Source organism: Thunnus albacares, chromosome 3 (genome assembly GCF_914725855.1).
Source record: "Thunnus albacares chromosome 3, fThuAlb1.1, whole genome shotgun sequence".
NCBI classification, from domain to species: Eukaryota; Metazoa; Chordata; class Actinopteri; order Scombriformes; family Scombridae; genus Thunnus; species Thunnus albacares.
Window position 1 is genome coordinate 8,069,959 of NC_058108.1, and position 12,216 is coordinate 8,082,174.

Sequence of the window (12,216 nt, forward strand, 5' to 3'; positions counted from 1 at the left end):
AAGAGATGTCTGAGGGTGCTGTGGATTAAAAGACTGTAGATAAAAACAAGCTATAAGAGCTGGAGCTTGTGTGTTAAGACACGTTAGATTGAGAAAAGAAAGATGTACGAGACTGACGTTCAGAGTAGGGGCCTGCAGAGCAAACTGGCTAGATGTGAGACTCAGCAAAATGTCAGGAACCTATAGAAGAAAGTGACGCAGATGGAGACAAGGAAGACAGAGGAGTTTTAGCAGAAACATGATTTAGGATTTACAAAAACAAAGCTAGAGAGGATAAAAGACTCCCTCTGTTGTAATTACTAAAAGAAGTCAAGTGAAAGCTTGTAGGTCAAACTTCTACTGTGCGTGCTGGCTCACCATCGTTAACATTATTAGTTACACCTGAGCCTTTTCTGCAGTGACACTAAAACGTCTTCTGTCAATAAAAAAAGGTTCTTTAGATTTTAGTCCGAAAACAAACCAAATAAACTGAAGTCAACAGTTCATCAGGAGACACAATAAACAGCCTTTATTTTTTCATATACAAATATACAAAACTTTATCAGTGTTATGGAATGCAAAAAAAAAAAATCTTTAGTGAGTTCCACTAATACGATCATTTCAAATTAGGAGTGCTACATACTTGTACATATTAACTGTACACATTAAAAAACGGCATACATACAAGTGCCAAACATGAAAAAAAAGCTAATGACATACAAAAGTTTGCTACATAAGTATGAGCAAAAAGCTCTGAGGTTCATGAAAAATCATTTCCATCTCTGCCACATCCAGTCCGGTCTTCTTGTCCTTCCATGCGGCTCTGCTACCTCTTTAACCCTCTCTGGGCTTGTTTCAGTAATGAATCAAAGTCGAGGTCCTCGAACCTGCTTCTGGCAGGAGACTCTTCTGCATCTCTATTTGCATCTGAGGAAAAGAGGGAAATTTATATATCAACGGTCGTATTCAAAGAGTTTTCACAGTGAGAGTACATGAGGAAAAAATAATTAAAACACCTGTGTAATCCACTACAATCCAGCCTCACAGCCCTGCAATAAGTACTAACTTTGTGAAGCTTACATTGTTCAGTTTATGGTCACATGACTCAATGGTAAACTCTGAGGGCCTTCTATATCCTACTACCTGCATGTATGAGTATATGAAGGTGACAAAAAGTAACATTAACTATGCAAAGTCGGTGCAACACTCAGTTTATACAGCAAAGAATTTGATCCTGGTTCCTCTAGTACAGTTTGGACAAATGACTGATAGGTCTTGAACAGGTGTGTAAAGGGACAGTTCCAACTGTCTTAAACAAGGGAAAATGTTTCTTGTTACTGTAATAATATACTTGGCTTTATTCTTGGTTTTAAACTCTTACCGAGATCGGCGTAGTTTGATTTGCAGAACTGTCTTCTTCCACCAAAGCAGATATCAAACGGCAGCTCATCAGGCCTTCGTAATTTTCCGCCGTTATCAATGGCTGCAAAAGCATCTTCCATGTTGTAGAAAGTGACAAAGCCGTAGTGGTCGCTATGGGAACCATAGATAGTGGATTTTAATGGTGATGAACATACAGTAACTACACCGATACACTGTAAAGACACAAAAAAACCATTTCTGAATCGAGTTTTAATTCTGCGTACTTACCCTCGGTCTCTGAAGTGAAGCGACACACATTCTACGTCTCCGAATTGAGAGAAGCGTTCTCTCAATTCATCGTGTGTCATAGCCCTGCTGATGCGGCCGACGTACACCACCCGCCGCTCATCCTGCATGAGAGGATTTTTATAATTAATCACCACTCGTTACCCGATTAATAACCACAAACACATCAGCTGACATGCCAGTAATCTTACTCACAATGGCTTTAAGTTTCTGGATCCTCATCTCATGTTCCCTCCTGAGCCGTCTGGACTCTCTGCTGCTGTAGGGATGAAGTTGGGATTGGAAGAAAAGAGAGCCTGAGATTACACCCTTAAACTTAATTAAACCAGGAATTTCAATATTCAACCATATTTCCATCTGTTAGTTTTAGGATTCATTACATGCAAGTAAAAAAAAAAAAGGTAGGTAGAGTGCATCCGACATCACCCACTGACCTGTAAACATCTCTCCATCGCGTATGGCAGGTCCGTGGGGATGGTGACCGTGACGGGGATCTGGATTGAGACCAAGATCGAGATCTGGACCTGCTGCATCTTGATCTGGAGCGAGACAATCTATACCGCCGAGGTGGGGAGCGGGAAACAGAGCGAGACGAGGACGACGAGCATGAACTGCTTTCTGAACGCTTGTGATGGAGCCTGTGAGACATTAAAGATAAAAAATGATGCACGGAAAAGGACACGTACAGACTAAAGGAACGTGAGTAATAGCAGTAGACGGGTACCTTGGTCTTTTTGGGGAGCGGGATGCAGAGCTGGAGGAGGAGGAAGAAGAGGAGCGAGGGGATCTTCTCCGATATCTCCTCTTCTCTCTTCCTCTACTGGGAGGGCTGGGCGGAGGTGTCGGCAGAGTGCATGGAGCCGTCTTATCTTCGCTCGCACCGCCACAGTCCTGCTCTGAGGCAGCACTGTCTGAAGACGACAGAGCTTTGTCTGTGGACGGGTTTGTCTCTGATCTGGTCTTGTGGTTCTCAGAGAGAGGCTGCATCACAAGTGTTGCACAGTTAACAGCTCTGACAGTGGTGGTAACTTCCCTGGTGGAGGTCTGTTTTCTGCATTCAGCAGTTGCACAGGAGTCGTGGGTATTCACCTGCACTTCATTAGTGGTTTTAGAAATATCCTTGAGTAAAGAGGGCTTAGCTCTGCTATGCTGAGTAGCACTTGTAGGTGAATGGTCCACAGGCGCGCAGTAATCATGATCTGAGGATACAGATGAATACAAGTGAGGAGCGGTATGAGCGGCAGGGAACTCTGAAGTGCTTGTGTTTGTCTTCTTGGATGGTAGAGGACGGGGGTCGATTATCTGAATGGCCTTGGATGGAGGGTTTTTACGCCTTGCTGGCTGCGTTTGCTGAGTGCTGAGAATGATCTCGGTGCCAAGGGGCTCGGGGATATCCGCGAGCGGTAACATTTGGAGATCTGGCAGATTCCTGATAGTTTTTAGAGTCCCAGGTGTTTCTGAAGTGCTTAAAGGTTTAAGTGGTTCCACAGGGGGAGGCAGTAGTTGTTTGGAGGTCTTTTCTGTTCCTCTAGGCGGAGTTATGTGCAGATCTGTGTGTGTTTGCAGATTTGGAGATGAAGCAGCACTAACAAGTTTGGGCTCCAGCTTGCTCTCGCTCTCTCCCTCCTCTTTGTCTGTACATGAGAGAATGAAAATAGATCGGACAGGTTAGCGCAGCTGAACGATAAACACCAGATGTCAGCGTCCAAGTCGACAGAGTACTGCTCACCTTGTGTTTCCTCAAACTGTTCCAGCAGGCTTGTCAGATCAGGGGCCTCGATTCCTGAAGTGTGACGACAGACAGTTATTGAAAGAATGACTTGGGATATCTGCTTATTTATCAGTTATAAGCACCACCGCAGTTTACTGAACATATGTACTATTAAAATGTTGCTTTTTGCTTACCTGACTCACCTACAGCACTCTGCTCTCTACAGCCAAGCTTAGGCGACGGTGGTGGCTCCTCAGGAGGAGAAATACTAGAGGGAACCTCAGGTGACGTCTCCTTTACTGGTGTGGGAGTATTTAGGGAAGTAGGTGGCTGACTGGAATATGGCGTAGAGGAAGGACATTTTGTCTGCCCCACTGGATCCGGACATGGTGACTGAGGAATCTTTGGTTCCAGCTTGATGTCTTTCGTTGGCTTCGGACTGTATTTTTGAGGCTCCTTGCATTCTGAATTAGACTCTGTTTGTGTTGTGGTGGAGCCCAGTGCAGGAGATCTAGAGGAGATACCTGAAACTATCTCAGTGAGCTTGTTCTTAATTTCCTGGAGCAGGACGGTGCTGTCCAAGTTACGATCCTGCTTTGGTAACATCGCCTTAGGCTTTGGTTCTGAGGAGGATGGTTGTGTTTGAGAAGTTGAGGTTGTGGATTCATTTTGGATTTCTTGGAGGTTTGCGGTGGTCTCAAGGCTAGAGTCTCTGTTGAGGAGCTCCACTTTGGATTCTTTGGATGAGGAGTGAGCAGTGGATGGGGATGCTGTTTGGGTAACGGGCATGGGGAGGAGGACAGGATTTGGGGGATCGCTACTGAGCAGCGTTGGCTTCTTTACTGGACTTTTCTTGCTTTCAGGCACATTGACATCTGCGTTAGCCAGGACATCTGGCAGTGGACTAGCAGGTGAGATGATTTTAGATTCAGTCTTTGGGCACTTTAACCCACTACCACATGTACGACTGGATGGCTTGTCCTCTACTGGGTTAGGCCTGGACGGTAGAGCGGTACGATGGGATGAAGGTCTGTGGAGATGATCAGTACTGATTCTTTGTCCTTGTAAACAGAGGATGGGGGTCAGCTCTTTAGGGGGCTCAGAAACAGAGGGCCACTTGGTGATGTAGTTCCCCTGTTTCTCCACCAAAGGCTGTCTTTTTTGGCGCAGCTGTCTGTACTGTTGGAGGCTTAGTGATTTAGCCTTTGTCTCAGCTTTTGGTGGCAGAACCTCAGCTTTGTTGTTACTGTTGATTTCTGACGACGGGTTTGTTTGGGCTTCAAGTGCGGAGCCAGCTGGATTTTCAAGTGCTTCTGAAACTGTTATCCCACTCGTGTGCCCGCTAGTTTGATTTTTCTCATTCAACTCTTTACCCGCGGATTCATCGAGTGAAGCCATCTGAACGGGACCGAAGCTCACTCTTTTCTTTTCTCTGCACAACGGAGCTCTGGATGAATTCCCATGCAGCAATATGCTTTTCAGAAGTTTGCCATCATCTCTTTTTTCATCTCCCTCTTCTTCCTCCTTTGTCTCTTTTGCAGGTGCCTCGTCGTCAGACACAACGTTAATCTCTTCGTCGCCATCTTCAGTGGGCCTCTCATACTTATATACCTCTCCTTGGGAGAATAATGTGTGTTTTTTCTTCAGTTTGTCCCAGGAGGAGGCTGACGGCCGGGCTGTGCTCTCCCAGCCCTTCCCCTCCTCCTCCACATGCAGCTTTAAGCAGTAGGGGTGCATGATCTTCACCAGGTTGACCAGAGATGTTGAGGTGAAGACTTCCACTTCATTCTCCACTTTCTTATCGTTGGGTTGAAACAAAGTCAGACTGTTTTTCTCTACTTTGCGCTCTTCTTCCTTTTCCCCATCACTCTTTATTGTGAATGTTAAATTTGGGGGTTTGGATCTTGGTCTAAGTCTGTCAGTGAGGTATACTTCCTGAAGAGAAAAACATTTAGATCTTGAGTGTCAAATCTTTTGTCAGAAGAAAAAGTTAATAATGGGACATCACATATTGTACATAAGTCTTAAAAGAACAGCATACTTTGGGTAATATGTTTAACTCGATTCTGAGAGTGTACCCACCGCTGACTTGTCCCTGCACTCCTGGTTGGTGAGGAGCTTAGTGTCAGGCAAGGTGTCAAAGGGAGACAGAGTCCCGTTGACATCCTCCACACTGTCCAGCATCTCGGTCAGAGCCGACAGCAGAGTCTCATTCTCCTCCTCCACTCCGCTCTTATCCTGAAATGGGGTACAAACACATTGGTTCATCTGTCAAATTCTACCAGGATTTTGTGCCAGTGGATTGTTAATTTTGGACCTTGTGGACCTTAAACTTCTAATGTACAAAGGCCCGGGATACTCAAAGAGATGTATGTGCTTGAACTCTGACCTCTGATGAAACAGTGGAATCTTCAAAAATGGCCAAGATGGAGTGATCCATACAGGACTGTGGGTCCATCTCCACATCACCTCTGCACAGGGTGAACTGAAGAGAGACAGGCATACAGAAATATTAATATTATTATTATTACACCCATGCTATGTAAGTTTGCATGTACTCTGCCTTTTTCTACCTCCTGCTTCCCCTGATCTGACCAGAGGCTGGCGCAATACAGTAATTTCTCATTTGGTCTATAAAATGTCAGAAAATAGTGAAAAATGATAATTGTAAAGCCTGAATTGACATATTGTATTTACTACCATAGAAGACGACGAAAACCAGTAAATATTCACATTTGAGAAGCTGAAACCAGTGAATTTTTGCCATTTCGCTTCTTAAAAAGTTAGCTCGGAAAGTTGTTGCTGATTAATTCTGTGGTAATCGAGTAATAGGATCATCGTTTCAGCTCTGCAGAACTGAAAACAGCTGCAGACCTGTCTGAACATAACTCTGAATGACTCTGAATGGGCTTATTCCATTCATAATACCAGTTTTTTGTTTGCAGTGTTGGAAACTTACAAAGTACATTTACTCAAGTACTGTACTGAAGTGCAATTTTGAGGTACTTGTACTTGAGTATTTCTATTTGATGCTACTTTATACTTCCAGTCCACTACATTTCAGAGGGAAATATTGTACTTTCTATTCCACTACAATTATATGACAGCTTTAGTTACTTTTCAGATGAAGATTTGACACAATGGATAATATGACAAGCTTTTAAAGTACAACACATTGTCTCCCATTAATCATCTCACGACCCCTCAGATTTATCTTTTGACCCTTTGGAGGGGCCCGACCCCTAGGTTGGGAACCACTGGACTAAACTAGCTAACTGTATATAAAGTAGTTGAAAGTAGCTCCACCTCCAGCAGCTACAACAGTAACATGCTGATCTAACACTGATGCCTCAGTATTTGTAATCTAATTATGTCATATATAATATTATATTAGTCAGAGGGACCACTACTTTTACAGCAATAATTAATACTTATGTACTTTTACTTACACAGGATTTTTCATGTAGGACTTTTACTTGTAATGGAGTACTTTCACATTGCTGTATTGGTACTTTTACTTAAGTAAAGGATCTGAATATATAAGCATCAGCAGGTACACTGTCAAAGAGCTGATATATTTTGAAAAAGCTATTTGCAAAGGGAAGTTTATTAAGCAAACATTTCAAAGTTCCATTAGAACAGAAGTGCACAAGTGAGTAGGAGGCAGGCTGAGGACACACTAGGCCCTAGAGGCGGGTGGAGACATGCACACCATGTACAGGAACTGGGTACAGGACATTTACAGGCTCTTATGTGTCAATAATGTCATTTATCCCTGTGCCTGACTGAAGACATCTCAAAAACACGGCTTGAGACAGAAAAGCAGTGAAGGTACATGTAGTAAGTGAATGAAAAGGTGAGGGTGTAAGTTAGTGAGCAAGACAGCAGCCAGACCTGAACATGTTGTACTACAGATGTGAAGCTGGTCTTCCTGTCGACATTAACATGTGAATATTTGATGTCAGACCAAACAAAAAACGTGAACGGAGAGATAACGACACTAACTGACGTGTCATCCAACCGTTTCTATACATGCACGGCCAAAAAGGCATGCTAATCGATGAACCCAGCTCCCTGCCGCCTCCCTGATCACTACCATCAGCAGGACTACTAGCCTGTTTAAGCCACGTGTCGCCATGCGCGCGGACACAACTCCCATCAACACACCGAAACCCGCTACTACTCTGGCTTTTTTTGGTGTGAAATTCGTTAAAGGGAGGAAAGCGGTACCTCGTCGGGTGTGTTGCTGCACAGAAAGTCGCTGTTGCCGGCATTTAAATCCCCTTCTTTCCCCCTCCACCGCGCCGCCATGTTGCTGCTCCACATGGTACGCTGGCAGGCCGGACGGAGACACGTGGTCACTGGCGGGAAGCGGCAGAGGAGACCGACCTGAAATCAGATTGACACCACCGACTGTATTAATGCGAGCGAGGAGAGGAGTAGAAATCAGATCCCAGGTCAGCCATATGTGTCTCAGAGATAAGCGATCAGTTTAGCAGATATATTTTTATTTAGCGGTTTTTGTGTCGATTTTTTTGTTAAAATATGTTGTTAAAATGAAATAGTTTGACATAGAGAACAGTTTTTACATATCTGTGACTACAGATGTAACACATGCAAGTAGTGTTTGTTTATTTGTTTGTTTTGTATGTTTTGGGCTGCTTTCATATGTCAGTTGTGTCTTTAATTTTCATCACATTTGCTTGTTAGAACTTTTTATTCACGGTTTTTACATTTTTATTTTATGTATTTATCGCTCAAAAGCGACACCTAGCGACACCACAAGTCCCACCCAATGAACTTAAAGCAAATATAAGACAGGGAATAACCCAAGTATAGTATCTCTAGGTTTTATAGACATGTACTATATCCATTATTTAAGATATTAAATAGGTCAACTGTACCAGAGTCTCTTTTTCAAAAGGCATATGTAGCTGTAAAATAAACTCATTTTATGTTGTGTTTTTCTTACAAAATGCAGCATTTCAGCAAAATGAGGGCAAAACCTGTCAAATACATTTCTCAGGTTACCACACATGTTATTAAATTAATGATTTGTTTTGAGATATTTTTTCCCTTTATGACAGGAGGCTTTAATAAAGCGAGATAGAGAGAGAGCACTAATAGTGTAACCTGGAGTTATCTTGAAATTGGAAACAACACTCTAGAAAGCTGTTAAATCCACCCAAGTGCTGTTACCTCCCCAATGTTATAATTACTGAGAATATGATGACGATATCAATGCATTCAACATCAGAATCATAACATAATTAGTGGCATTAATATACAACCAGTCCTTGAGGAGTGTATATACTTCCTGTGGTCTGCCTCATCACCAGAACAAACAGATTATCTGCATGTTCAGACGTTGTAATATTAATGTGTTGACTTTCCTGATTAACTTGTGTACACACCCTCCACCTTGACATGGTTTGCCGTTGGGACATGAAAACAGTGCTACTACACCGTTTCACTTGAAATAATACCTGTCAAGGTCCAATTTGAAGTCCTCACATGAATTGAAATGTGTGCATATGTAATAAGCTACCTTCAGACAAACTGTACAGTACATCATTGTGATTGAATACATTTGAATGCATTTATCGCTTGTGTTCACATGACTTTCTGTATTGACGACGCCCTGCGTGACTTACTCTGCAGTCTCATTAATCAGAACCAGTGCTGTTTCATAATAAATCTTATTTTCTTCCCACTTCATCCTGTGCAGCTCCACACTGTGCCCCCTGATATATGATGAATAATTATTGTAAGACACAGCTGTCTTAACCATGTTATCACCGGTGGTTTGCATTTCTCTCTCTCTAGCTGATGAAGACCCACAGCAGCACCAAACCACATGCTCCACTGACAAATCACATGATGGTCTTTTGGATGGTTGATTGCATTTACATATTCACCACAGCAGCCGAGTGTTTTCCTTCCATCTCCTTCTATAGTGCCCATTACACAGCTGTCTCCAGTTATGCAGTGATGCTCAAGTTGCTCCGCTACACAGTGAATCATTTCTGCAAGAGTCGGAGTGTTTGTCTTCCAGGGATGAAGCTGGTCGTACACGTCCAGTCCAGTTTGTTCAACTGACATCATGTCTGATGTCATTCCCCATCCGCACCTTAACCAGGTGAGGTTGATCTGTAGCAGTTAGAACGTCTGAATTGTGTCAAATAAAATCACATTTAAACAAGGAAAGATTCACAAAACATCCTGAGACAGTAGCAAAGTTAGGAGAAACTCCTAAAAAATAAGGGATGTGTCAATCTTAATTTTAGGACTCTGAAATCAATCAAATTTAATTTAATTTATAATTAAATAAAATGTAAGATTTTTGTATTTAAAATTGAATTGAATTATTTATCAATCAATTTTATTAATTGAATGTAATGTATAATTGTATTTAATTTAATTGCATTTAAAAAAATAATTGTTCAAATTGTATTCAATTTAATTTAGAATTAGATTTTATTTTGTATTTAATTTCATTTAATTCTTAATTGATTTTTAGATTTAATCGAATGTGTAATTTGGTTTCATTTTTAATGTAATTTAATTTTTAATTCAACCTAATTTAGTTTTAATGTAATTTTAATCAAATCTAATTGAATCTAATCCAATCTAATTCCTTTTTACACTCCTACATATTGATTAATGTTTTATTTCACATTTGCCGACACAGACCGGTGACGAGCCAACCAATCACTGTAGACAGAAACATGATGTCATCCACAGTGACGGGATCAGCCTCTTCCATTAGATTGTTCATCAGGAAATGATCAATTCAATGGTCTTTATTGGCATAAAAGTTTCAAGAACATAATTACTAAAGCATCAAAATACAATTTGTCCAAATATTTGGACAGTACAGAATAACAATAATATGAACATTAACACAATATTAAGATTAATATATATTATTATGTCGTCCTTTTTCTATTGCTACTTTGTGATCACTGAGCCTGTACTTGGTTGGGATCTGTCTCTGCTTTCTATCTCTGACAGTAGAGAGATATTTCTGCCTATTCATAATCTCTTTTTAGGGACAGATAACGTTCTAATCTACTTTGGCTCTTAGTTTCTTCTTTCCAATGTTCCAGATAGGTTTTCTTTTCATTGCGTCAGCACTTTTGTGAATAGCTCTTACAAGGAAACTCTTTGCTATGAACTACGAGGACACCCATGTTAAATAGACACTTTGTGAATAGGCCGACAGCAGGTTCACACAACTCTTCGTACTGTATGCTACAGTTATTCACTCTGTTCCCTTGAAACAGCTTGACTCTGTCTGAATGTGAGAAAATCCACCAACTAGCACCTCTACAGAGTGGAATCAACCTTCTCATCTTACTCTTAGTAAGAAATCACATAAGCGGATTTCCCCAAAATGTCTAACTGTTCCTTTAAAGCAGTAGCCTACTCCAGCAATTTGATATTACACTTCCATTAGTGGTTTTTATTTCATTCCACACTTGTCCAGAGGTCTAGAGGTTCTACACTAAATGGTCTCATATTGACTGTTCCTCTTATTCTATACTAGAAAATTTATTTCATCACAACAGCCAGTGTGTCAGCATATCAAAATGTTCCTGAACAAAGACACTGAACCTGACCTGCTCACTTATAATAAATAACTCTCCATTATTACAAACAAGACTAACCACAAAGCATCAGCTTGCATAGGGTGGAGTTTGGAGACAGTGTTGTATGTGGGCGTTTTGTTGAAATGGCTTGGAGTCTGCAGTTCTGAGGACAGCTGTCACATGAGAGTACTTACTGAAAAGTCAAGAAAAACCCACCTGAGGAGAAACATGTTGCTTTAGGTGACAGTTCTTGTGCACGAATCAGATCATCAGAGCGGAAGATCACATTGTGCAGTAGACCTGTCATGCTACACGTTTGTTTTCATTTCTTTTTTTGAAAGGTGCACCAGCTGTCACAAGGTACTCAGAGGAGCCTGTGGTGTTAAAATTGGTGGATAGCCAACTCTACCTGCCATCACCCAAAGTCCAGCAGATGAAGAATGAGCCGAATGTAACTGCTCCGGTCTAGAAGGGACAATTAATTATGTTTCATAGCACCAATCTTCCACATTTTAGAGATAATGATGAGTGAAACTGGAGATTTCAACATATTTTGAGTCCTGTATGTGTATCTTACTTACTGACCCAGAAGAGGAATTATTCTTCCCTCTGTGAATAATGTAGATGAACCTGATGTGATTCATTTTCTCCACTAGATGGTGATACTACACATCTCCCCATTAAGTTCTGCTCACACTCTCAGGTTGCCTATTATTAGCCCTCAAAAGTTGTGAATGAGTTAATTCCCAGTGAGCTGATTGCTCTGTGCCAGCCACCTATCCACAGTGGACGCCAATCAGATATTTGTGCATGAATGAAATGAATGCATAATGAACTGAGGCTCGTCACCTCTTCATTTGTGTGGCGTTATCTTGTATTATCTCACTGTTTTTCCGTGGAGGACTATGGATGTGTCTGGCCTGTTATCTCATGCATGCCAGCGAGGAGTTGACCTTTCTGCTGAATGTCATGGCGGTACACAGAGTCAATGGCTGTACTAGATTAGCGGAGAGGGAAATATACTTACAGACGCACGTTTTTAACAAGGTACAACATACTCCCTGTTCATTGATTTGATCTCACACACATCTTACCAACTGTGCATCTGCTCAGTGACCTCTATTTTGTTTTTGTCTCTTATTTTTTTTTATCCCTTAATCCCATATCTTCTTCTATACTATTGCTACAGTGCATCTTTCTTTGCTCCTGCCACACACATGCACACACACACACACCACCTCCTGCTTCATCTCACACAACTCTTGA

The 12,216-nt window shown here is 41.6% G+C and overlaps 1 protein-coding gene and 1 long non-coding RNA gene across 4 annotated transcripts; one reads left to right on the plus strand and one right to left on the minus strand.

The window, feature by feature from the left end:
* Positions 1-485: 485 nt before the first annotated feature.
* On the minus strand, positions 486-7,784 carry LOC122979001 (peroxisome proliferator-activated receptor gamma coactivator-related protein 1-like). Of its 3 annotated transcripts, none has more exons than XM_044346145.1 (11): positions 7,589-7,784; positions 5,748-5,843; positions 5,441-5,596; positions 3,562-5,293; positions 3,377-3,430; positions 2,372-3,281; positions 2,082-2,285; positions 1,843-1,906; positions 1,630-1,751; positions 1,361-1,512; positions 486-906 (listed from the first exon to the last, which is right to left on the minus strand). In XM_044346145.1, exons 1-11 carry the CDS (start codon positions 7,682-7,684, stop codon positions 806-808), a joined length of 3,687 nt encoding a protein of 1,228 aa, XP_044202080.1. In that variant the 5' UTR covers positions 7,685-7,784; the 3' UTR covers positions 486-805. The 3 variants fall into 3 exon arrangements, with proteins under 3 accessions (XP_044202080.1, XP_044202077.1, XP_044202076.1); XM_044346142.1 differs by having other exon boundaries at positions 1,843-1,903; positions 3,553-5,293; XM_044346141.1 differs by having other exon boundaries at positions 3,553-5,293.
* Positions 7,743-11,784, plus strand: LOC122979005. Its single transcript, XR_006402784.1, has 4 exons — positions 7,743-7,815; positions 9,316-9,497; positions 10,645-10,723; positions 11,292-11,784. It is a non-coding gene; the product is annotated as an uncharacterized LOC122979005 (long non-coding RNA).
* Positions 11,785-12,216: the final 432 nt, after the last annotated feature.